Below are 27,562 nucleotides of genomic sequence, written 5' to 3'. Positions count from 1 at the left end.
ATGGCTAAGGAATAATGACTGGTTGGTCGGAGATTAATATCAACAGGGACACCAATAAATATTTCTCTGCTGTTTGATATAATGTCATGGGTCTTTTATACATGCTTGAGAGAACAGAGAGTGCCGTACCTTGACAATCACCCATAGGATGCCATGTCCATTAACACAACACTCGAGTACTACATTTTGCATCAGTTCATGTCTACAAGTGTTTGACTTAGAGATAAAAATCATCCAATTGAACCAAGTTTGAGATAGAGGAGATAGATATAAACTGATGGAGTAACTCAGCGGGTCAGGCAGCATCTCTGGAGAAAAAGGATAGGAGACGTTTTGGGTCGGTCCCTTCTTCAGACCATTCAGACTTCTTCAGACACTTTGTTGGTCTGAAGAAGGGTCCCGACCCAAAACATCACCTATCCTGGTGACACAGGGGCACAGTCTTAGAATAAAGGGGAGGCCATTTAAAACTGAGGTGAGAAGGAACTTTTTCACCCAGAGAGTTGTGAATTTGTGGAATTCTCTGCCACAGAGGGCAGTGGAGACCAAATCACCGGATGAATTTAAGAGAGAGTTAGATAGAGCTCTGGGGGCTAGTGGAATCAAGGGATATGATTGTGTATGATCAGCCATGATCACAATGAATGGCGGTGCTGGCTCGAAGGGCCGAATGGCCTCCTCCTGCACCTATTTTCTATGTTTCTATCCTTTTTCTCCAGAGATGATGCCTGATCAGCTGAGTTACGCCAGCACTTTGTGTCAATTTTTGGTATAAACCAGCATCTGCAGTTCTTTGTTTCTGAGATAGCGGAGTCTGATTTAAGAGAAGATGTCTCTAATAGTAAGTGTTCTGAATACAACGATGTACTGCATAACACGACCTGCCAAAACAGCGAAACGTGAAGGATCGCGTTAGGGGCAGTGGTTAAAGAGTGAACCATCGAGGTCTGCCAGGAAGGTGTGTTACTGTATATTCCTGTAAAATGATCTTGATCAGTAACTGGATGAGCTGCCTCAATGAAGCCTTTTGTTACATGCCAAAGGTATTTGATCGTCTTGTTTATATTTAAACAAGAGGATGGAGCTGCCAGGAAAGGCGGCCATCTCTCCTCCTGTCAAGTTGAGTGGAGTGGAAGTTATTGTCATGTACACTAATACAGAGACAGTGAAAATCTTGCTTCCAGCAGCATCGCAGGCACATCGACTCAGACAAACACACAAAAACAAATTACACCTGAATTATACAAGTAGGTTTTTAAAAATAATGTAAACCAACAAATTTGTTAACCTTTAACAATAAGATGATTGATTGTGCATTTTGCATGAAGGACTACTGCAGACTTATGAAAGATTTATGCATTTCGATTTGCACAAAAAGTCCACGTCTATTGGCCTAGTTTAGTTCAAATTTAGTTTAGAGATACAGTGTGGAAACAGGCCCTTCGGCCCACTGAGCCACACCGACCAATGATCACCCCGTACATTAGTTCAATGTTATCGCAGTTTTGCGTCCTACACGCTAGGGGCAATTTACAGAAGCCAATTAACCTACAAATGTCTTTGGAATGTGGGAGGAAACAGGAGCACCCGGAGAAAACCCACGTGGTTACAGGGAGAATGTAGAAACTCCGTACAGACAGCACCCGCAGTCAGGATTGAACTCGGATCTCTGGCTCTGAGGGACAGTAAGTCGACCACTGCGCCACTGTGCCGCCCTGCTTGAGCCTGACTCTGCACCATTACTGATGACCGAAGAACTTGCTGCAGAGTAGCTGTACATTTAGATTGGGTAAAGTATTTGGTACTGGCAGTGTATTTCATGTTAAATACATAACAGCAGTGGAGTTCATACTATTCCTTCCTTCGAATTCAAACGTTGTCCACGGCATGAAACTCTCTTTGGTTTAACGCAAGGATTTCCCTTCACTTTTGCATCACCTCGTGCACAATATGAGCCTTGGGGAACAAACAATTCTGTTTCCAATTAAAATTCTTCAGGGTTTTTTTTTGCACGTGTAAAACCCAGCCACCTGCTGCCAAGCCTGCAGACAAGTTTCCAGACTCGTTCACTGTACGCCGATAATTACAGTGGGGAAAAGCAACATCCTGGAGGAATGGCCTTCAAAGTCCAGCCATTCAAAACTTTTACAACATTTTTACTGACTTTTCACATTGTTTTGGGGAGATTTATTCATTATGTTTACGGTTGGAATTTCCCCATCAGATTCTTCTCGTAAATTCTTTATTTTGGGTATGGCCACTGATGCACGCATTTCAGTCTGCATCTGGTTTAAGTGCCTGCTAAATGTATCTTGGCAACAGGGTAGACTCATTGAATCAAGATGTGCAGGAATCTTTGCAGGTTAAAAAAAAAACAGCAGTCAAAAGGCAGTATAAAGCAGTCAGGCCACTGAACTGAGGCAATATTAATTGGGACACAATGAAATTAAGTTGCGCAGATAGATATTATAATGACCTTTCTATACTGCAGGTAGGATTTAATGGGCAGATACTTTAAAGAGTTTTCTGTTGCTATGGGGTTACAACACAATTGCTGGAATAAGACCAATCATGCAAACATACATGCTAGGAGCAAAAGGAGATCATTCATTCCTTTGAACTTGCACCATTATCCAATTAAATCACAGCTGATCTGACTTGAACCTCTACTCTACAATTATACCTACACCTGGTAAACTTTGACTCTTGAAATCATAGAACAGTACAACAAGGTAATCGGCTCTTCGACCCACAATGTCTGTGCCGAACCTATTGAAAAATTAAACTAATTCCCTGCAGCTGCAGATGATCCATTTCCCTCCATTTCCAACATACAGTGTTCATGTGCCCGCCTAAAAGCAATTTAAATTACTCTATCATATCTGCTTCCACCAGCATCCCTGGTAGCACATTCCAAATGTCGATCACTCACTGTGTGAAAGAGCACTTACCCCACACATCTCCTTTATACTGCCCATTTCACCTTAAACCTGTGCCCTTTAGTCTTTGACATTCCCATCCTGGGAAAGAAGTTCTGACTATTTACCCTATCCATGCCTCTCACAACTTTGTAAACTACTATCATGTCTCCACTCAGCCTCCAACACTCCAGACAAAACAGTTTAATTCATCCAAACTATTCTTATTGCCAACACCCCCTAATACAGGTAGCATCCTAGAAGAAGGATCTGAAGAAGGGTCTCGACCCAAAACCCATTCCTTCTCTCCAGAGATGCTGCCTGTCCCACTGAGTTACTCCTGCTTTTTGTGTCAAGCATCCTCGTAAACCTCTGCTGCAAACTCTCTAGAGCTTCCACATCTTTCCTGTAATGGGGTGACCAGAAATGCACTCTGTGCTTGCCAATAATCTACCCACATTGAGATAGATACTGAGTAATAAGTATCAAAACTCTATCTGAAAAGTGTAACAACTAGGAGCAGGACAAAGTTATTTCGTTATTGGAACCTCCTACATTATTTAATAAGTATCCTCTATCTCTGTTTCGCTGCTCAAACCTTCAATTCCTTTCACAATGTTGGAGTATTCCATGCAGTTCTGGTCACCACATTATAGGAAGGATGTGGCGGCTTTGAGGAAGAGTGTACAGAAGAGGTTAACCAGAATGACACCTGGTTTAGGGAGTATTAGGTACATGGGGAGGTTGGACAGACTTGGATTGTTTACTCTGGGATGCTGGAGGCAGAGGGAAGACCTGGAGACAGTCAGAACCTTTTTCCAGGGGGGAAATATCAAATACTAGGCACATGGCTTTAAGGTGAGAGGGCAGACGTTTGAAGATTTGTGCGGCAAGTCTTTTTACATGGAGGGTGGTGAGTGCCTGGAAAGCACTGCAGGGTGTTGGTGGCAGATATGATCGTGGCATTGAAGAGATTCTTGGTGAGGCTCATGGATATGCAGTGGGTGCAGGGTACGGATGATGTGCAGGCAGTTAAGAGTTGGTCTTGGCATCATGTTCAACACAGACACTGTGGGGTGAAGGGCCTGTTCCTGTGCTGTGCTGGTTTATGTAAAATCTATCAATAGCCAACTTCACCACACCAATGACTAAGCATTGTGTAGCGTCAAGAGTGTTTATACCAAAGAGTGTTGTGTACCAAAAACTGAACAATGAAATTCTTACTTGCAGCAGCACAACAGGTTTGTAAATGCAGTGTTCAATAGATAATATGTATTACACCTAATATGGTGCAAAATAACACGACATGCCCAGAGTCCCCAGTGCAACCCAGGTAGTTCATAGTTTGCTCTGGGGGAAGAGAACTCCATGCACTCACAGTACTCTGAACTTGTTCTTAACTCTGTCCTGAATGGCTCACCCTTTATGCTGTGATTATAGGCTTTCATTTTCACATGTACCCGCCTATTAAACTGATTAAATACTCATTTCCAGACATAAATGGAAGGAAACGTCAGTAGCATCTTGGCAGATGATGTTAGTTTACAACAAGTGTGCAGCAATTCTCAGCCTTTCACATGGAGAAAACAACCAAGGACACTGCCACCCTTCTGAAAATCCCCCCTTGTTGCTCTGATAAGGGAAATCTGTTCTTGCCGTTCTAAAACTTCCATCTGCCATGTGTATAAAATCATGAGAGGAATAGATCGGGTAGATGCAAAGAATCTCTTGAGTAGGGGAATCAAGGACAAGAGGACATAGGTTCAAGGGTGAAGGGAAAAAGATTTAATAGGAATCTGAGGGATAACTTTGTCACACAAAGGGTGGTGGATGTATGGAACAAGCTGCCAGAGAAGGTAGTTGAGGCTGGGACTATCCCAACGTTTATGAAACAGTTAGACGGGTATATGGATAGGATAAGTTTGGAGGGATATGGACCAAGCGTAGGCAGGTGGGAGTAGTGTAGCTGGGACAAGTTGGCCGGTGTGGGCAAGTTTGCCTGTTTCCACACTGTATCACCCTATGACTCTATCTACTCTAGTACTGTCTGACTGACAAGTTAAGATAAACATTCTGCAGACCTCGAATTTGGCAAATGACATTGTTTGGTTATAATTGAAAGGAAGCTGCAAACTATCCATCCATCCATCAAGCAAAGTAGGTCAGGGGCTGACAGTTAGGGACAGCTTCTGGAAGGTCTTCTCATTATTCATCCTCGCTCTGCATTGCTGTGACCTGTTAATGCTTCACAGTCACACCTGTGGTTTCCGCGCATGCTGTTTATATGAGACTTTAACGACACAAGGCTGAGATCAGAGAGTGTTAGTCATCGGGGGAAAAAAATGGACTAGCCATTGCCGGAGCTGCTTCGGTATTAAAAACCAATTACCCTCCCGCTGGGGAGAATGTAGATGATAACATTTCTGTTTTTTTGCTTTACCTTGAATGGATCTCATTGCCTCATAAAAAAATTGCAAATGCAAAATTCCTCCATTGTGCGCAGAGTTAAGGAAATGCTACAGTTTCTTTGCATGTCTTTTCATCCTTCTCTCCTTGGTGTTTTTGCAGATAAATCACGTCGAACGGGAACTGAAGCTTTTCTCCTTTATCACTGGGTTTACTATTGGGCAATAGACAGATTGCGGACACCAGGAAGGCTGTAAACCACCAAAATGGGGCTTCGGTGGCACGTTTTAGTTTGCTTCGTGACCACAGTTTTGGTGGAACAAACCCACGGGGGGCTCATTAAGAAGATTATTCGGCAGAAGAGAGATATCTCGCAGCTGAAAGAAGAGAACGTCACGTTTCCACTTGGAACGCAGCCCATAAACTTCAACCACGTCTACAACATCAACGTGCCCCTGGGCTCCCTGTGTTCGGTCGACCTGGAGTCCCCCGATGGCATGGCGAGGCCCAGCGAGGGCCCCAGCTACCAACACATAGAGCACACGGCCGACGGCGACAATCAGATCGTCTTCACCCACCGCATCAACATCCCACGCCAGGCCTGCGGCTGTGCGGCAGGGTCCGACATCCATGACCTGCTCAGCAGGCTGGAGGCACTGGAGGGCCATGTGTCATTGCTGCGGGAACAGTGTGCTAGCGGGCGATGCTGTGGAAACGGAGCGCAGCAAGGAAAGGGTACGAGCCTTGCAGTTTACTGATTGTATGCCTCGTTGCCACCCTCCCCTCAGCTGACAATCAACCATTCTACATTCCCCTTGGCCAACGTCCCCTTTGATCTGTGCTTTCAATACAATATAATACAATATATCTTTATTGTCATTGTACAGGGGTACAACAAGATTGGGAATGTAGAATGGCCAGAGATTACCCTTCCGTATCTCTGTGTCTCCCTCCCCACTGACTCTCTGTCTGAAGGGTCTTGACACATTCCTTCTCTCCAGAGATGCTACCAGTCCCGCTGAGTTACTCCAGCATTTTGTGTCAGTTGAATAGTTGTGATGCAGACACAATGGATAGTCACGCAGCAAGGGAACAGGCACTTTGGCTCAGCTTGCCCATGCTGACCAAGATGCCCCATCTACACTAGTCCCACCAGCCTGCATTTGACCCATATCCCTCTAAACCTTTTCTGTCCATGGACCTGTCCAAATGCCTTTTTAATTGTTGTTATAGTACCAGCCTCAATCAAGAAAAGTCTCGCCCTGAAATGTCACCCATTCCTTCTTTTCAGAGATGCTGCCTGAACGGCTGAGTTACCCCAGCATTTTGTGTCTATCTTCGGTGTAAACACAGGTTACTGATTGTAGATGATCAGCCATGATCACAATGAATGGCGGTGCTGGCTCGAAGGGCCAAATGGCCTCCTCCTGCACCTATTTTCTATGTTTCTAAACCAACATCTGCAGTTCCTTCCCACTGACCTCCTCCGGCAGCTCGTTCCACAGACCCCACTATCCTCTGGGCTAAAAGGTTGCCCTTCAGGTTCCTATTAAATCTTTTCTCTCTGACATACCTATGCCCTCTGGTTCCTAATTCCCCTACTCTGGGTAAAAATACTGCATTTACTCTATCTATTCCCCTCATGATCGTACACAAGATCACCCCTCATCTTCCTGCACTCCAAGGAATAAAGTCCTAGCCTGCTCAACCTCTCCCTATAGCTCAAGCCCTTAAGCCCTGGCAACATTCTCATAAATCTTCTCTGCACGCTGTCTACCTTACAAGGCCACGAATGTAAACTGGGAGCAAGGCTAGAAGCTACTGGCATATCTTTAATCTCAAACCATATGAATTTGTTATTAATTGCACGTTTGATTTATTACATTGCTACACCATTAATCCAGTTATAATTCTTTAACTTTAGCTTTGAACTAATGAAGCTCACATAATTTATTCACAAAATGCTGGAGTAACTCAGCAGGTCAGGCAGCATCTCGGGAGAGAAGGAATGGGTGACGTTTCGAAACGTCACCCATTCCTTCTCTCCCGAGATGCTGCCTGACCTGCTGAGTTACTCCAGCATTTTGTGAATAAATACCTTCGATTTGTACCAGCATCTGCAGTTATTTTCTTATACTACTTGAAGCTCACATGATGCCATGCATTGTCTATTGTCTTTGCTCAGGTCGTGTTGATGTGAAACCTTTGTGTGGATCCAATGGAAACTTTAGCACGGGCACCTGTGGCTGCCTGTGTAAGCCAGGGTGGAAAGGGGAAAATTGCACAGAGGCCGACTGCCCAGCAAACTGCAACGACAGAGGCTCGTGTGTTGACGGCAGGTGTGAGTGTGAAGCCGGCTACACTGGGGACGACTGTGGCCCTGAGGACCTGTGCCTAAACGACTGCAGCGACCAAGGTCGGTGCATAAACGGGGTGTGCCATTGCTTCGAGGGTTACACGGGAGAAGACTGCAGCCGGGAGGTGTGCAGGGTGGACTGTGGAGAACATGGAGTTTGCATGAAGGAAGTCTGTGTGTGCCATGAAGGCTACGCGGGCGAGGACTGCACGGCCAGGCTCTGCCCCAACAACTGCAGTGGCCAAGGGACTTGTGTGGATGGGAAGTGCGTCTGTGATGAAGGTTTGACTGGGGAAGACTGCAAGGATCTGGCCTGTCTCAATCACTGCTTTAACCGGGGCCGCTGTGTGGACGGAGAGTGCGTCTGCGACGAAGGGTTCGCCGACGTTGACTGTTCCGAGATCATTTGCCCCAAGGACTGCTACGACCGCGGGCGGTGCTTCGAGGGCGTGTGCTACTGCGACGACGGCTTCTCTGGCGAGGACTGTGGCGGGGTTACCTGCCTGAACAACTGTAGCAACAACGGCCGGTGCACAGGCGGCCAGTGCGTGTGCAACGAAGGCTACACGGGCTCGGACTGCAACGAGTGGTCGTGTCCCAACAAGTGCAACGGGCGCGGCCAGTGTGTGGACGGGGAGTGTGTGTGCGAGGATGGCTTCACTGGAGAGGACTGTGGACAGCTGGCTTGCCCCAACCACTGCAACAACCGCGGCCAGTGTGTGAGCGGCCAGTGTGTGTGCCAGGATGGCTTCACTGGCGAAGACTGTGGACAACTGGCTTGCCCCAACCACTGCCATGGGCGCGGCCAGTGTGTGGACGGGGAGTGTGTGTGCCAGGATGGCTTCACTGGAGAAGACTGTGGACAACTGGCTTGCCCCAACCACTGCCACAACCGCGGCCAGTGTGTGGACGGGGAGTGTGTGTGCGAGGATGGCTTCACTGGAGAAGACTGTGGACAACTGGCTTGCCCCAACCACTGCAACAACCGCGGCCAGTGTGTAGACGGGCAGTGTGACTGTGACCACGGCTTCACTGGCGAGGATTGCAGTGAGCTCTCCTGCCCCGACCACTGCAACAACCGAGGCCGCTGTGTGAGCGGCCAGTGTGTGTGCGAGGAAGGCTTCACTGGCGAGGACTGCGCCCAGCTCACCTGCCCCAGCCACTGCTACGACCGCGGCCAGTGTGTGGCCGGGCGGTGCGTGTGCGAGGAAGGCTTCACTGGAGAGGACTGCGGACAGCTCTCCTGCCCCAACGACTGCAACAACCGCGGCCTCTGTGTCAACGGCCAGTGCGTGTGTGACCACGGCCTCGTCGGCGAGGACTGCAGCGAGCTGGCTTGTCCCAACAGCTGCAACAACCACGGACAATGTGTCAATGGTCGCTGCGTCTGCGATGCCGATTACAGGGGAGTGGACTGTGGGGAACTGGCCTGTCCCAATGACTGCAATGATCGAGGCCACTGTGTTGAGGGCCAGTGCATCTGCAACGAAGGCTACGTCAACGAAGACTGCTCTTCTGGTAAGTGATACCAAACACTGGTTCCACTGCATGGGTTTTAGACAAATACCTGTTTCATTCAAGATCCCTTTTTTTTAATTAGCTTTTATTGCAGCACATAAATATATCGAAGGACTACCAGGGGTCCCAATGATTGGAAGATTGCCAATGCTTGCCAAGGATTGCCAATGCTTTCATCTATATCCAGACAGCTATTATTTAATGTTCAAAAGGGTCCACCCATATTTTAATTGTTCTAATTGCCCTGGCTCATTGTGTGCTTTTTAGAATCTGAAGCAAGGTCTCGCCCCCCCCTAATGAAAACTGTCCCACAGATGCTGCCTGACCCACCGAGTTACTCCAGCAATTTGTGTTTATCGTGCAGAAGGGAACTGCAGGTGCTGGTTTACACCGAAGATGGACACAAAATGCTGGAGTAACTCAGTGAGACAGACAGCATCTCTGGATAGAAGGAATGGGTAACGTTTCGGGTCAAGACAATAGGTGCAGGAGGAGGCCATTCGGCCCTTCGAGCCAACACCGCCATTCAATGTGATCATGGCCGATCATTCTCAATCAGTACCCCGTTCCTGCCTTCTCCCCATACCCCCTGACTCCGCTATCCTTAAGAGCTCTATCTAGCTCTCTCTTGAATGCATTCAGAGAATTGGCCTCCACTGCCTTCTGAGGTAGAGAATTCCACAGATTCACAACTCTTTGACTGAAAAAGTGTTTTCTGTCTACTTCTTCAGACTCAAGAAAAAGACTGAAGAAGGGCCTCGACCCGGAATGTTACCCATTCCTCCCATTCAGAGATGCTGTCTGTCCCGCTGAGTTACTCCAGTATTTTGTGTCTAACTTTGTGTGTATCTTAGTGTTCTTTCAGCAGTTTGTTTTTTGCTTTAAACTCTCTTATCACCTGTAGGTCTTGTAGTCATTCCCAGCCCATTTAGCTGTGTTTGGACCAAAATATTGTAGCATACCAATTGCAGGAAGTATATATTATTTAAATAAACAATCAAAGGGAAATAATCAGTGAGGAAAGCAATTGAATTACTCACTGTCTAGTTTAGAAATGTAGGGAAAAAAGTTAATGCACATCGAAGAGAGTTTTCCATATGTTTAACAGACCATGCCAAAACCTATGCACGTCATAAATACAAGTTATACACAATGGAATGAAACATGAGTCTAATCGTATTTTGCCAGCCTCCATTAATTTTCTGAAAGAGTCAACAACTGACAAAGTGGTAGTCGTGTTTATTCCCTGCTGTCTCTTTGTCTCCGTATCTCCTGTGGTACATGATTTAAAATAAACAAGACATCATGATTCTAGTTTCTTCCCTGAAACAAGACATCATGATTCTAGTTTTTACTCCGGGACCTACCATCCATATTTTAAAAATGGACTTGTATTTGAATTGTTCAGGAGGAATTAATTGACATGGATTTTACTTGGAATCTGAACCATTGAAAGATGCATTATGGGAACAGGCCCACCAAGTCCATGCTGACCATCGATCACATCTTCACACCGGTTCTCCATTTTCCCACCTTCACAACCACTCCGTACGCATTAGGGGTAATTTACACTTACAAACCTACACGTCTTAAGGATGTGGGAGGAAACCGGAGCATCCGGAGGTAACCCACGCGGTGACAGGGAAAACATGCAAACTCCACACAGACAGCACCCAAGGTCAGAATTGAGTACATGTCTCTGGCACTGTGAGCCATCTCTGGAGCTGAGAGACAATAGCTCTACCAGCTGCTCCAGATGTTTATCACTGTGGAAAAGTGAATTGTACTGATGTCTACTTATATTATTTTTCCATTTTTGCAAGACCTCCCCTATATCCACACACCCATGGCTATATGTTTGCATTCCATTTTAAGACAAATATGCAAATGTAAAAGACATTGACAGGGTAGATGCAGGAGGCTGGAGACTCTGGATTTGAAAAGCATAGATTCCTAATCAATGATTGATTAGTGATGCCCGAGATGTGGCAAAATGTCTTTATTCAGAGCTTTGGGAATCTGAAACTCTCTCCCCAGGGTATATATAGATGATCAGTCACTGAACAGTCAAAGCCCACATCAATAGATCTTCGGATGGTAAAGAAGCATGAGTACAGGGATCAATTGGATCAATCATAATGTTGGAGCCAACACAACTAACAATGACACATTACTGCTTCTATTTCTGAAGTTCTTGTGTTCAATATTGTTTATACATTTCTGGCCATCCCTCGATCATGTCTCCCTCTACCTCAAATCATTTATTAAGAGAAAGCAGGGTCACTGGTGAGGAATTGCCCAAGTGGATTATCACAGCTTTGCCTCGCCTGCTCGGAAGAATGTTTCTGACGCAAAACATCGCCTGTCCATTTCCCTCTGGAGATGCTGCCTGATCCGCTGAGTCCCATCGGCACTTTTGTGTTTTGCCGTAAATTCACATCATCTGAGGCTGAAGCGTCTCATTATAAATGCCTCCCTTCCTCAAGCTCCCACTAATATGTTTCAACCACATTGATTAAGTCACTGTGATCTGCAAAGTGCTGGCTGGTAGGGCAGTGGAAGCAGTTCCAAATGTAGACGCAAAAAGGAATTGGATAAATACCTGAAAGAAAGTCGAGTCAAGTTAATTGTCATACACGCGTACAGTGAGGTAGAGGTACATTGAAACATCTTGCTTGTAGCAGCATCACAAGCACATAAACTCAGACAAATACATAAACCCACATTATACATGAATTACACGTAAACTTCCCAACAGAAGGAAGACTAAGCAAAAAACAAGATTTTAGCACAGAAATATAATTAGAGAAATAAAACAAGTCCATGATCATATACAAGGTGGATGTTGTTCTGTTGTTGAGGTAGGATTAGGGTTATGCAGATTGGTTCAAGAACCTGATAGTTGTAGGAAAAGAGCTGTTCCTTAACCTGGTGGTGTGGCACCTGAGGACTCTATACCTCTTGTCTGATGGTAGCAGTGAGAAGATGGCATGGCTTGGATAGTGGGGATCCTTGATGATAGAAGTTGCCTTCTTGAGGCAGCGCCACGTATAAATAGTTTTGGTTGTGGGGTGAGCTGTGCCCACAATGGACTGGACTGAGTCCACCACATTCTGTAACCACTTGCATTCTTGTGCGTTGGAATTGCTGTACCATTCCGGTGAGTTGGAATTGCTGTACTGTGTGATGTACCCATTCAGGAGCAGGCCGATTGGAACCACTTAAATCACTCTTTTAGAGGGCCAGCATAAGCATGATGGGCCAAAGGGATACATTGTGTGCTGTGGCTCTGTGATTTTATCACAGCAAGCATGTGGCTTCACTGATGATTGACACAGTCTGTGAATTTACAATGCAGAATCAATTGCCAGGTTTCATCAGAGGTTCCCTCAGGAAACCAAGATAATTTAACTTTAGTGGAGAATGCTACTTGAAAACCACTCGGGTAACAAATCTTTGAATGGAGTACGCAATAAATTTGAAATCCACTTTTATTTCATCTCTCTTTTTGTACACATTTTATCCATTCTGTGGCAGCCACTGAAATATGTAAATCTAACCTGCCCATAAAGTGTTCAGATTATAAAGAAGATTACAAGTGATGGTCTATTATTAATAAATAGATTTGGCTCCAGTTTCTTCACAGATTCCAAAGACGTGCAGGTATGTTGGTAATTTGGCTTCTACAAATTGCCCCGAGTGTGTAAGATGTGTGTTAGTGTTAGTGTGTTACATGGATGGGACAGGTTTGGACTTTGGAGGGATATGGACCAAACCCGGACAAGTGGGACTAGTGTAAATGGGACATGTTGGCCGGTGTGGGCAAGTTGGGCCGAGGGGCCTGTTTCCACGCGGTATCACTCTGTGACTCTATGACTCTAAGTGAAAGTGGGGTAACATAGAATTAGTGTCTGGATGATCGATGGTCGGCGTGAGTTTGGTGGGCCGAAGAGCCTGTTTTCCACACTGTATCTCCAGACGTAAACCTAAAGACAGCTGGATGTTTGCCTGAGTTTCTCGGTTTGAAAGTCCAGGCAGAGTTATGACAGTGTGATCTTGTTGTTGAGCAACTTCAGAACTTTTAACTCTTTTCTTTCTTCCTGCAGTTTCACCTCCCAAGAACCTGAAGGTAACCGAAGTGACTCCTCAAACCGTGGACCTGGAGTGGCAGAACGAGGTTAGAGTCAATGAGTACCTCATCACCTATGCCCCCACCACCCCCGGGGGTCTGCAGCTGGAAATACGAGTGCCCGGAGAGCGGCTGTCATCCACCATCAAGGAACTAGAGCCGGGGATTGAATATGTAATCAACGTCTATGCTATCCTGAACAACGAGAGGAGCATTCCTGTCAGTGCCAGGGTGGCAACATGTGAGTGCCATCATCTCATTTCAGTGCATCAGCCTGTGATCAGCAGACCTACACCTCTATAACATGTTAGCATCCTCGCTACTAAAGCAACCTCAGTAAACTTTCAATACACGAGAGCAATCCTAGTTGTTAATTGGGAGATAGTAAATTTACTTTGTGGGACAGAAAGGCAATACTTGTCAATCTGGGAGTGGCAATTCAACAGCTTTTATGTTTCCAGTTGAAGTCTTACAACATCTTAACTTCAGCTTTTGAGTGATGAGTGAGAATGCGGTTTGAAGCTAGAAATATGATACGTTAGGACCAGAATATTATCTGCATCTGTGATAATTAGTTTAAAAATTAAGGAAATTAGTGAACAAATTGTGATCAGGGTAGCGATGCAAAGCAAAATTATAGGCGGGTTAAGTATAGACAGGAAATGGTTACTGCCACTAATCTTTACAAGAAGCCTTATTTCAGTAATTTGGGAAAATGAGCCCGAAAGCTATTATTTCCAATGTTATGGAGCAAACATCCAAATCTACAACTTTAATGAAAACACCAGCTCATTTCTGAAGAGGCCCAGATTCAACACTGAATTTAACAGTTTCAAATAATTGAGTTTTTTTTTTGTAACAGATATATTTTGAGCGCAGCAAATGCCTATCATTCTGACAATTACTTTTCCCCCTTAACACCTTTAGTTGAAATTATTTTGTTTAATGCAATAATTTTACATTTCAATCAATTACCAGATTGTAAGCCATTGAATATTGTCAACAAACATTAACAATTAAAATACCACGGGCGGAATCTTAGGCCCCCTCGGTCATTCCTGACCATGGGTGATGCATCCTAGTTGGCTGCTTGCTCCACACCTCGGCTAGAGCAGCGTTGCTTGTGGCTGAAGAGACCAATGCAGGAGTGACAGTCTCTGTCGCCAAGGTCACATTTGTATGTGGTCTCTGATGGACGGAATACAAAGTGAGAAAAACAATTACACTTGAAGTGTATTTATTTGATTTCTATTTGACCACGTGGATAGAAATTTGTTATAAACGAGTAAAGTGAAAAACGCACGTCACCTACCTTGTGCACTTATCCAAATTGAATAATCTGCCAATCAGCTAAATTATGCTTTAATATCAACTTTTATCATCATCAGGAAACGAGCTCAGAGGCAAGGAGGGCCAAAACTGCAGCTTCACATGCTGAAGTTTGTCGAGAATGTCAAGGATGGCCTTCTAATGCCAAATTGTTTGCAGTGCATTGGGTCATTTGTTAAAGTGACAAATCCTTTTTCTGAAAACTTTAATTACATTTAGCATCAAACGGCAACTCTGAAGACTTGTATCTGAATATATAAATGCTGATGTAGGAATAGGTACGAGTTTGAAAATGAGTGCATTGGAAAGGAGGAGAAAACGATGTCCAAAGATAAACTCCTCAACCCCACATTAATACAACTTGGCCTCATGTTTATAAAACATAGAAGAGTACAGCATGGGAACCAAGCCCTGCCGCCACAAAGTGTGTGCTGAACATGATGCCAAGATAAACTAATCTCATCTGCCTGTATGTGATCCATTAGTTCCATCCCCTGCATATCCAAGTGCCTATCTAAAAGCCCTTTAAATTCCACAATCGTATCTGCCTCCACTACCATGCCTGGCAGTGCATTCCAGGTGCCCACCACCCTCTGCGTAAAAGTTACTTGTCCCACCAATCTCCTTTAGACTTTGCCCCAAGTATGCCATTTTGCTTTAGTTCGCAAGTTTAATGCAGAAGATTGTGGAGATCTGTGTTCAACCCAACTATGATCTTTTGCTCTAATATTAAAAATATCACACTAAATATAGGTGAAAATCAAAAACGAAAACCATAGATGCTGGGAATCTAAGATAAAAAACAGAAAATGCTGGAAATATTCAGTAGGTGTAGAATTGTGTTTTACTGTTACCCTAGACATGGACCTGGCTCACACTGATCTTGCATCCAGAAAGAACTAATGGCCATCGATAGACACACAAAGCTGGAGGACCTCATCTCTGGAGAAAAGGAATGGGTGATGTATCGGGGCAAGATTCTTCTTCAGAGTCTGAAGAAGGGTCTTGACCCAGAACGTCATCTATTCCTTCTCTCCAGAGATGCTGCCTGTCCCGCTGAGTTACTCCAGCTTTTTGTGTCTATCTTCAGTTTAAACCAGCATCTGCAGTTCCTTCCTACACTAATGACCATCGTCGTGAGGTTCTGCTAACTGCTCTCATTTGCAGCCTTTTAACGAGACTTCAGGAATTTGTGATTTTTGATGTATGCTGGCACCTCGTCTTCGGTAAAATATGTTGTTCAACTGGGAAAGAGTTGAATTCTTTTGAGCTGCATGGATAACCCAGCTAAAATCTCAGTCTCAGGCTAAATAGAAATCTCTAAGGTGAAACTGATCAGAAGTGCAAGGACTGCAATGTTTATATCACATGGAACTATGTACAGGAGTCTGTCAATCAGCTCCTGTACCTGCTCCACCGAAAGGTCACAGCAGAGTTCTGAATGAATTTCCACTTTCCAGTATTTTGTTCAGTAAACGTTCTTTGTTATTCTTAGTGCCCAAAGATCTCTCATTCTCAGCTGCGAATATCTCAGGGACCCACCTAGTTTTGTTTCATTATGGCCCATCATTCATTAATACACACTGATGGTGAAGAACACTCCCTGTTGTCAAATATCACAGCGTAGAAAGGACAAACAAAAAACCCTTGTTTAAAGATTAAATTAACAAGGGTTTTGTAAGGATATGTAAGTTTCTTACATATGTAAGTTTTCTATTGGAAATGTAAGAAGGATATGTAAGTTTTCTATTGGAAATCTGGTCAGCAATTGTACCAAAGGTACAAGGTGACCTAAAGAAAATTATAATGATTTCAACATTTTCACTTAAGGCATTTCAAGTTCATTGTGTAATCCAAGGTCTTTTTTTTTCTGCTCTCCCATGCTACAGACTGCATGTATAAATCATTACATGGATTGCTTTGCCTTGGATTCTTGTCATTGATATACACCGTAATTCGATTGTACTGTGAATTCAACCAGAATTAATTAATCCTAGAGACACAAGAAACTGCAGACGATGGAATCTTGTGCAAAAGGAAGAGTGCTGGAGAGACTCGGGGGTCAGGCAGCATCTGTAGAGGGGAAATGACGTTTTGGGTCGGGACCCTTCTTCAGACTGATGGAGTGGGGGGGGGGGAAGGAAGCTGGAAAACAGAGGCGGGGGTGGGGCAAGGCCCGGCAAGTGATGCAGGTGGGTACAGGTGAGGGGTGGGACTATTGGCAGATGGGTGGAATAAGAGATAAAGGCTAGAGGTGAAAAGGATTTTACAAGGTCTCAGATATGTAGAAGAGGAGTGAAATGTAAAGTCAGAGAGAGGGATGTGAGTGGAAGAGGACAAAGGGAGGAAAAGGAGGAGGATAAGAGGGAAATATAGGCCTCGGGGATGGGAGATGAGCACAAGGTATTTGGCAGTTATATTTAAGGTTAAAATTCTGAGTTAAGGGTTAAGGATAAAGATTCTGAGACCACTCTTGCAGTTTTTGCCAAAAATGGTTACTTCTGAATTTGAATACAATGAATACATTGTCACAACTTAATTTTGTTCTGAGGAGCTGCCTTACTGGCTTTAGGGAATGAACTGAGGTATTTCCACCAGGAGGAATGAACAGTGAAGAGACGGGACTCTTTACAACTCATGTGGAGACTCGGGTGCATTTATTTGATGTTAGCTCTCTCAAAGTCTAATTTTTCTAATGGACGTTGTTTGAAGGTAAAGTTTCTATTGAATAATTCCTGTCTGCCTGCAGATCTCCCCACACCAGATGGTTTGAGGTTCAAGTCTATCCGTGAGACCTCCGTCGAGGTGGAGTGGGATCCTGTTGAGATTTCCTTTGATGGCTGGGACATCATTTTCAAACCCCCTGTAAGTTAGATGTTAAAACTCAATGGTACAGTAACAGGCTCTTTGACCCACAATGTCTGCTCTGACTATGTTGCCAATTTAAACTAATTCCCTTCTACCTGCACATGGTCTGCATCCCTTCCTGTTCATGTGCCAAGCGCCTCTTCAATATTGCTATTGCATCTGCTTCCACCACCTCTCCTGACAGCACGTTCCTAGCATCTACCACCCTCTGTGTTAAAGAAAATATCTTGCACACTTCCTTTAAACTTTCCATCCCTCATCTTAAACCTATGCCTTCTAGTATTTAACATTTCCACCCTGGGACAAAGGTTTTTACCATCCATTAGTTTTAAAATAACCATGGAAAAAAATAGGACTGGTTCACAAATTAAATTCCTAATTGGGGGGGAAGAAACATTTTGAAGATGTTAGGCAGAAACTTATTTGGAGAACTGTTTGCAGAACATGCCTGGCAAATGGGAGGCATTTAAGAGTGAGATACGCAGAGTTCAGGGAGAGCATGTTCGTGTTAGAACGAAGGGCAAGGCTGGCTGGATTAGGTTAACACTGGTTGAAGAGACACTGGTCAGGAAAAAGGAGGAGAATGGCAAGTATAAGCAACTGGAATCAAGCAAATTACTTGAGAAATATAAGCGATGTAGGAGTACAATTTTGAGAGAAAAAAAGGGGCATGAGAGAGCTTTGGCAGATAATGTAAAGGAGAATTCTAAGCAATTTTTGAAGTAAATTAAGAGTAAGGTGGTAAATGGGATGGAATAGATCCCCTTAATGTTCAATGTAGTTGTCTATGTGTGGAGCCACGGGAGATGGAAGAGTTAAATGGATATTTAAATGAATATTTTTTATCTTTATTTACCGTTGAGAATATCATGGAAGCTAAGGAATTAAGGGAAATTAATAGTTTGGTTTAGTTCAGTTTAGTTTATTGTACAGTGAAAAGCTTTTGTTGCGTGCTAACCAGTCAGTGGATTGCAATCACATAATTGCAATCGAGCCATCGCCAGTGTACAGACACATGATGAAGGGAATAACGTTTAGTGCAAGGTAAAGGTCCAGTAAAGTCCAATTAAAGATAGTTTCCAAAGAGGTAGAATGTTCCCTAGTTGTTGGTAGGATGGTTCAGTTGCCTGAAGAGTGATGGTGATGTGTTTGGAACATATCCACATTCCAACAGAGGAGCTATTTGCATCATCTTCAGCTGCGGCGGGTGTGGTACTGGAAAATTGGAGCTTGGCAAATGTTTTGAGCAAACTGTCAGTGGTGGTAGGTTACAGGAAGAGATTCTAGGAGACAAGAACAACCCACATTTGGGAAGCAAGGACATAGTCAGCTTGGCTCTATGTATGGGAAATCTTGTCACAAGATTGACAAGTTTTTTGAAGAGGTAACGATGAACATTGATGAGGCCAGGGCAGTAGACATTGTTTATGTGGATTTTAGCCAGGCCTTTGAGAAGGTCCCGCATGTTAAGCTGATTTGGAAGGTTAGATCACATAGGATCCAGGGTGAGATAGTCAAGTGGATACACAATCCTCTCCCCTAGCTGTCAGACTTTCCAGCATACACATCAAAATAATGAGCCAATGCAAACCTCCACTGACCCTGGCTTCCCAAGAAGTTCCCTCCATTTAAAACAAATAACATGATATCATTTTACTTTACTAAATTCTCCCAAGACCCTATCACATTTATTTTGTCAATTGGTATGCAGACAGCTGTAAAATGTTTGTGCATCTGCTCCCAACAATGCATGACCAAAAGCCACATATTATTGCTACTATTACATGTTGTAACAGATGAGTGGTGACAATCCAATAAGCCTCAGCTTACTGGATGACTTGCCAGAAAATAGACAATAGACAATAGGTGCAGGAGGAGGCCATTCGGCCCTTCGAGCCAGCACTGCCATTCAATGTGATCATGGCTGATCATTCTCAATCAGTACCCCGTTCCTGCCTTCTCCCCATACCCCCTGACTCCGCTATCCTTAAGAGCTCTATCTAGCTCTCTCTTGAATGGAGTATATGGATGGAAGAAGGGAATCTGGTTGGAGTGCCTTTTCTGGATGGCACAAATGTCATGTTGGCTGGAAGCGGTATGTGTAAAAACTGAGTCAACATAATGAATGATTGACAACAAGGATCTGCAGATAGACAAAAGGACACAAAGTGCTGGAGTAACTCAGCGGGTTACTCAGCATCTCTAGAGCACATGGATAGGTGACGTTTTGGGTCGAGACCCTTCTCACAAGAAACCAGCATGTTTAAAATGATGTGTAGGAAGAAGGGTCTCGACCCAAAATGTCACCCAGTCCTTCTCTCCTGAGATGCTGCCTGACCTGCTGAGTTACCCCAGCATTTTGTGCCTACCTTATGTTTAAAATGATGCTGGTTTAAAAAAAGAGGCACAACGTGCTGGTGTAACTCAACAGGCATCATCTCTGGAGAACGTGGATAGGTGATGTTTTGGGTCGAGACATATTGCATCTGCCTCAACCCCTGCAGCACATTCCAGGCACTTACCACCCTGTGTGTAAAAAAACGTGGCCCGCAAATTTCTTTTAAACTTTGCTTCCCTGATCGTAAAGTTATTCCCTCCAGTATTTGATTTTTGCTTCGTGGGAAAACGATTTGCTGGTTTGCACGTTTTTACAGATGTGATACACTTTCTCTCGGTTGCAGAAAGAAGACAACGACAAGATTTTGAACAGCCTGAAGCAGCCACAACTCTCATTTGTGCAAACGGGCCTGGCTCCAGGAGAGGAATATGAAGTCAACCTCCACATCGTGAAAAACGGCACCCGCGGGCCAGCAGCGAAACAGAAACTGACAACAAGTGAGTGAACCTGCTCTGGTGGTGAACCTGTAGAATTCTTTGCCACAGAAGGGCTGTGCAGGCAAAGTCAGTGGATATATTTAAGGCAGAGACAGATAGATTCAGGGAGAGATAGATCAGCCATAATTGAATGGCGGAGTAGACTTGATGGGCCGAATGGCCTAATTCTACTTGTATCACTTACGATCTCTTGCAAAACATTTTCATTCAGAACAGAGTTAAATGACATAGCAATGAACGTGCAGATGTACATTTTAAATAAATCAACACAAAGAAAAGGGATGTTAATAAGAAACACTCAAAAAGAAAAATACAAGAATATACAGAAACGTAAAAGAAATAGAAATGATAATATTTTTTTAAAAAATAATGCAAAATCCCAAGAATCCGACCATACCATCAGTCACACACCGCACCATGGCTAATTAAGAATAAAGAGTGCACTTACACATAACTCAATTTAACAAACCAGCCCTTAGTCCGGCAGAACCTGCAAGGTTGTGAAGTATGATAAAAAAAGTTGCCATTTGTGAAAATAATTGAAAAAATCCCCTCAATGTATATTTAATTTTCTCAAGTTTAAGAAAAAACACTGCATCTTTGAGCCACTGTGACACATAGGGAGGGTTAGGAGATTTCCACTGTAGGAGTAGGCGACGTCTGGCTATTAAAGATGTAAAATGAATAATTTATTTTTGCACAGAGTTTAATCGACCTGACTCATCCGGGATCCCAAAGATGGCTATCAATGTAGATGTATCAGGGCTGGTGATGTATTCCCATTACGGTAGACATTATATTAAAGTAGCTGGACCAAAAATTATGTCATCGTGGACAAAGGAGAAACATATGGCTCAAATGACAGCATGGGCCCGAACAACTATCACATTTATCCTCCACCTCTGGATAAATCCCAGACAGTCTTGATTTAGAAACTTATGATCTCTGCCAGAATACATTCACATCTGACAGCCAGTAATATTTGGGCTCGTGCAAGAATAAAGAATGACTTCCTGGTCCCAGAGGTGATTCAAGTAGACTCAATGTGAATTGGATTTCAGAAAGCCTTTTCCGTAAGTTGTCACCTTTAGAAACCTCCGAGCCCAGTCTTTCTGTCATTACCAAAAACAAGTGTGTCAGCGTTCGGTGTCACGATGCGGTGAAGATGACAGCTTCTGGATTGTGCACATTGATGATTAAACCTGGGAATCCACACCAGGGAAAGGACATGGTTTGCACTGGAGTGAGAGAGGGGGCAGGGGAGGATTGTCACAAAATGCTAGAGTAACACATTGGGACAGGCAGCACCTCGGGAGAGAAAGAATGGGTGACGTTTTGGGTCGAGACCCTTCTTCACCCAGGAGAGGTGTTGCCTGCACTGGAGGACTTTGGTTATAAGGAGAAATTGAAGAGTCTAGCTCAGTTTGCCTTGGAGTGAAGGAGGCTGAAGGATGATCTGACTGAGGTATGTTCAATTATAAGAGGCCCAGATTAAATAGATAGAATCTTTTTCCCATGGTAGGGATATAAAAAAAAAGAGCATTTAAGTTTTATGATGAGAGGAAGGAGTTTCAAAAGGAATCTGGGGGAGAAGTATTTTACACTGTGAGAAATTGTTTGCTGGTTAAAATTGTAAGAGACATAGTTATAGTAGATAGAATCTGTTTCCCATGGTAGAGATATAAAAAAATGAGGGATTAAGTTTAAGGTGAGAGGAAGGAATTTTAAACAGGACCTATGGGAGAAGTATTTTACACTGAGATAGATTGTTATCTGTAAAGAGCTGTCAGAGGTGGAGTTGGAGTCAGATACAAACACTACGTTTAAGAGACATTTGGACAGATACTTAAATAGGCAAGGCATAGAAGGATATGGTCTTAATGCAGGCAAAAACAATTAGAGTAGTTGAGCAAAGGGTCAGCATGGACATGGTGGGCTGAAGGGCCCATTTTGGTGCTGTACCATTCTGTGGTTCTACAGCTTGTCAGTGATTTTCTTTTCCTCTCTACAGTGGGTTACCCCACCACAATCTCTGAATATGTTATCCTTGGTTTGCTTGAGGTTGAAGTTTTGAATGATGTACTGACTTTTTAACATCTGCCGAACAAAATCCCCAGCCCAGAATTATTATCTTTTGTTAATGGATTGTGATTCCCTCAGATAAAGTACATTTAAAAATGATTTCGTTTTTACTTTTTTAGAAATGTTACGACATTTCAGTTGTTACATGAATCTCATCTGCATGTTATAATCTTAGCACTCTGTTGTAAATGTTTAAAGTCTTGGATATTAGTTGCACTGCCGCCTTCCTTTGGTTGTGTTCAAGGAGGAGGAGGATATTTGGGACTGTTTTCCCTGGAGTGAAGGAGGCTGAGTGGTGGCTTAATAAAATCATGAATGGCATGGATAAGGAGGATGGCAAATGGTCTTTTTACAAGATAGAGGAGGCTAGAACTAGAGGGCAATAGTTTATGGTGAGAGGAGAAAGATTTAAAGAAGGCCTGAGGTGCAAGTTTTTCACACAGTGGTAGAGGTGGGGAAAATTACAACATTGAAAAGACAATTGGACAGGTTCATGCTTAAGAAAGATTTAGAGGGTAAGGGTCAAATTCAGACCAATGGGACTAGCTCAGGAAGGTACCTCAGTTGACATGGACAAATTGAGCCAAATGGCCATCTTGTAAAGTGCTGAATGACTCTTTGATTCAATGAGGACTTTAATTCATGGACCAGTTTAGACTTTCGAGATACAGCGTGGAAACAGGCCCTTCGGCACACCGAGTCCGTGCCGACCAGTGATCACCCTGTACACTAGCTCAACTCTACACAAGAGGGACAATTTGAGGTTTACTCCTGGAGCCTTTTCCATGACTGGATATGGCCACAAGGCAGTGGAGGTTTTAGATCAGTTTTCCCTCTTCGAGATGGACGGCCTTCCCAGGCTGATGAGCCTCATCTGCCCGAGACTCATGGGGTCTACCTTCCCGTGCAGGTCTATGACACCTGCCCACTGCCAATTTACAATTTACAGAAACCAATTAACCAACAAACCTGTATGTTTTTGTATGTAACCTTTATGTGTACTGGTGTGGGAGGAAACTGGAGCACCCGGAGAAATCCCACGTGGTCACACGGAGAGCGTGCAAACTCCGTTCAGACAGCGTCTGTCATCAGGATGGAGCCCGGGTCTCTGACGCTGTAAGGCAGCAACTCTACCGCTGCGCCACTGTGTCCTGCGGTGCGCAGTTCCTATGACCCAGGATCAGGTCCTCATTCCAAGGGCAGTTTGTTGGAGAACAGCCCCAGCAGGCAGATAGATGGCCCCAACAGAATGTTAATCAAGAAACATTTCCAGCGCTCCCCACGATACATTTGACCACAAGTGAAGCTGTGAGCAGCGTCACTCACACACGCATGGCATTCACATTAACTGCTGCAAATGTCCATCCTCCAGTAATGCTGGTGAGGAACAGGAGGGGGTGAAATGTCAATCTCCAGGGAGACAGAGGGAGAGTCACTGTGGCCATTGATTCTGGTGGTGGTGTTAAGAATGCTGTAGCAGCTGAAATGTCTGCATGTTTTTGGAAGGCATCAGTTTTTTTAGCACGGTGGTAGAGGAAGTTCAAGTTTAACTAGAAACATATTTGTACCATGGCCTTCTTTAACCACATTGGAAGATAATCCATGTGACTCAATGTTCACAGATAATAAAGCATCAAGAAATCATAAAAATATCTGGTGTAAAATTCTCCTGCTGACAGTACGTTATTGAATTTCATGCAAGTAAATGGCCGAGGATAATAAATTAAATTCTGCATCTGCCCATAAATGAAAATCCAATTAATGTAGGAATGATCAGTCAATGCATTATTCTGCAGCCATTTCAGATATGTACATTTTTAATTTCACACCTCATAAAAATCTACCACCAGAAATAGTGGATTTTGATGATTCAGGCAATCGTCTAATGTATTTAATTTATTTGCTGTGGAAATTAAATTTCAGGCGTAGCTGGCAAGATTGAATCTGGGAAATGTCCAATCGTGAATATTTAATTCTGTCCTGGGACTGTCCCAAAAACTAAAATCTGTATTGTGCTGGATCCAGGGCTCTTTCACAGTGTGGATATACTCACAGGATCTTTGAAACGTGATCCATTCACAGAACTGTAAATCACCCACACACACATGCAAACGCACAGCAAACGCATCTTCCCAACACTGTGTAGAAATGGAGCCAGGATCGGGGACTTAACTAGCAAAAAATGAGTGATGACCACCGTTAGTTTAGTTTAGCTTTGAGACACAGCGTGTAAACACCCACCAGCACACCGAGGCTGCGCCGATCAGCGATCCCTGCACATTGACACTATCCAACACACACGCCAGGGACAATTTGGGTGGTAGTGTGAACTGTGAGGATGATGCTATGATATGTGAATCTGTGGAATTCTCTGCCTCAGAAAGCAATGGAGGCCAATTCTCTGAATGCATTCAAGAGAGAGCTAGATAGAGCTCTTAAGGATAGCGGAGTCAGGGGGTATGGGGAGAAGGCAGGAACGGGGTACTGATTGAGAATGATCAGCCATGATTGGCAGTGCTTGTTTGAAGGGCCGAATGGCCTCCTCCTGCACCTATTGTCTATTGTCTATTTTACATTTATACCAAGCCATTTAACCTACAAACCTATATGTTTTTGGAATGTGGGAGGAAACCGAATATCTCGGAGAAAACCTGCACATGTCACGGGGAGAACGTACAAAGTCCGGACAGACAGCATTCGTAGTCAGGATCGAACCCATGTCTCTGGCACTGTAAGACAGTAGTTCTACCGCTACACCACCGTTGACCAGATAAAATTGCGGAGGTTCATTCACTGACTAGACACAAGACAGGGATCAACACATTGTTAGATATGGAGGGAATTAAAGGATATGATGCTTCGCCTATAGGTTAGTCACAACCTTGGTAAAAGCCAGAGCAATTACAAAGTGCCATGTGGCCTGTTCACGCTTCTATTTCTTATAATACTTCTTATAATGGATGTGGAGAGGATGTTTCCACTAGTGGGAGAGTCTAGGACAAGAGGTCATAGCCTCAGAATTAAAGGACGTTCCTTGAGGAAGGAGATGAGGAGGAATTTCTTTGGTCAGAGGGTGGTGAATCTATGGAATTCTTTGCCACAGAAGGCTGTGGAGGACGTCAATGGATATTTTTAAGGCAGAGATAGATAGATTCTTGATTAGTATGGGTGTCGGGGGTTATGGAGAGAAGGCAGTAGAATGGGGTTAGGAGGGAGAGATAGATCAGCCATGATTGAATGGTGGGGTAGACTTGATGGGCCGAATGGCCTAATTCTGCTCCTTTCACTTATGATCTTAATAAGTTCTTGTAAGTGAGATACTGATAGCAAAGGACCAGTAATCCTTGCTCTCACTTGCAGGTGTAGTGTATATGAGAAGGGGGTTAAAGTAAGAAATATAGTTCATGCTTATCTCTGCAAATTGTTCTCCCGATGGAAGAAATGACCAGTGGTGAAGGTCTAAAATGATATAGGAAATAAATGGCCCAGCAGAGGCTCATTCAGATTACTGGACGCCCTTCAACTCTGCGGTTATCTTTTGATCTTGCAAATTAAATTGGAAAGCAACAGGCAATCTAAGCCTAGCAATTAAATTTAACGTGCAGTCATTCAATCAGAGATTTTAACAGAGATGCTTTATCTTATGAAGCATCTTCAGTGGATGATTAGGCTTGCCATGTGGCAATTAAACTCAAGGAGTCTTTGTGAATATTTAAACTGCATTTGCCTTCGTTGTCATTATCTTAGTATTTCTCCAAAGGATAAAATATCAAAAACGTATTTAAAACACATGGGCTTTTAATTAAAATTAGGCCAGCACAGCAGCGCAATTGGTAGTGCAGCTGCCTCACAGCGCCAGAGACCTGATTCAATCCTGACTTTGGGTGCTGTCTGTGTGGAGAGTGCATGTTCACCCTGTAACCGCGTGGGCTTCCTCCGGGTGCTCCGGTTTCCTCCTACATCCCAAAGACGTGCGGATTTGTAGGTTAATTGTCCTCTCTAAATTGGCCCAAGTGTGCAGGAAGTGGATGAGTAAGTGGGATGGCATGGATCTAGTGCGAATGGGTGATTGATGGTCGGTGTGGACTTGGTGTATTTATGTCTGAAACTAAGTCATGCTGTATGTCTGAAACTAAACAAAACTAAATACGATAATGGTAAAATGGTTCTGTGCATTATGTAACACACCTGCACATAAGCTCATGTACACACACACACATTAACAAATACACACACACACAAACCCTTACACACACAATAACAAACACACACACGCATACACACACACACACACACACACACACACACACACACACACACACACACACACACACACACACCCTTACACACACAATAACAAACACACACGCATACACACACACACACACACACACACACACCCTTACACACACAATAACAAACACACACACGCATACACACACACACACACACACACACACACACACACACACACACACACACACACACACACACACACACACACACACACACACACACACACCCTTACACACACAATAACAAACACACACACACACACACACACACACACACATAATGGGACAAACCCTCAAACCCTCACACCTCAGAGAAGCTTGGACATCTGCAAAAACAATGGACTCTCTGCCACAGGCCAACCACTGAGCCCAGCAGCAGAACACAAACAGAGGCATTATCACATTTAGTTTCAACATTATTGAATTTGGACAATGTTCGGAGGCAGGAGACACATTTTCAGAAAAATGCATTATCTCAGCCAACTGTTCAGCTCCAGTGGAAACGTTCTACATCTGACGTGGTAAGTGATCCATTTTTCTCGTTAACTCCGCAGTGATTGACGCGCCAAGCCAAGTGGAAGTGAACAAGGTCACCGATACCACTGCTCACATCACCTGGCTCAACCCAGCTGCACAGATTGAGGGCATCAGCCTGTCCTACGGGACTCCAGGCAGTGAGAAGGCAGCTGTCAACCTTCCTGAAACCGAGACCACCTACTCTATCGCCGAGCTGCACCCCGACACTGAGTATGAAGTGGCGCTGGTCTCCAGGCGTGGACATACGAGTAGTGTACCTGCCGTCAGTACCTTCACAACAGGTACGTCC

At 44.1% G+C, this 27,562-nt stretch overlaps 1 protein-coding gene across 9 annotated transcripts in view; it reads left to right on the top strand.

Moving 5' to 3' along the window:
• tncb (tenascin Cb) overlaps nt 1-27,562 on the top strand; it is a 122,542-nt gene that overhangs the window by 27,044 nt on the left and 67,936 nt on the right. For all 9 annotated transcript variants that reach the window (XM_078426081.1, XM_078426085.1, XM_078426082.1 and 6 more), the window contains exons 2-7: nt 5,487-6,059; nt 7,510-9,198; nt 13,305-13,568; nt 17,406-17,521; nt 20,206-20,359; nt 27,291-27,554. In XM_078426081.1, coding sequence (XP_078282207.1) covers nt 5,591-6,059; nt 7,510-9,198; nt 13,305-13,568; nt 17,406-17,521; nt 20,206-20,359; nt 27,291-27,554 — 2,956 coding nt within the window. In that variant the 5' untranslated portion in view covers nt 5,487-5,590. The remainder of the gene's footprint in view (nt 1-5,486; nt 6,060-7,509; nt 9,199-13,304; nt 13,569-17,405; nt 17,522-20,205; nt 20,360-27,290; nt 27,555-27,562) is intronic.

Source organism: Rhinoraja longicauda, chromosome 31, assembly GCF_053455715.1.
Source record: "Rhinoraja longicauda isolate Sanriku21f chromosome 31, sRhiLon1.1, whole genome shotgun sequence".
In the NCBI taxonomy this organism is placed as follows: domain Eukaryota; kingdom Metazoa; phylum Chordata; class Chondrichthyes; order Rajiformes; family Arhynchobatidae; genus Rhinoraja; species Rhinoraja longicauda.
This window is presented reverse-complemented; position numbering and strand designations above follow the sequence as displayed.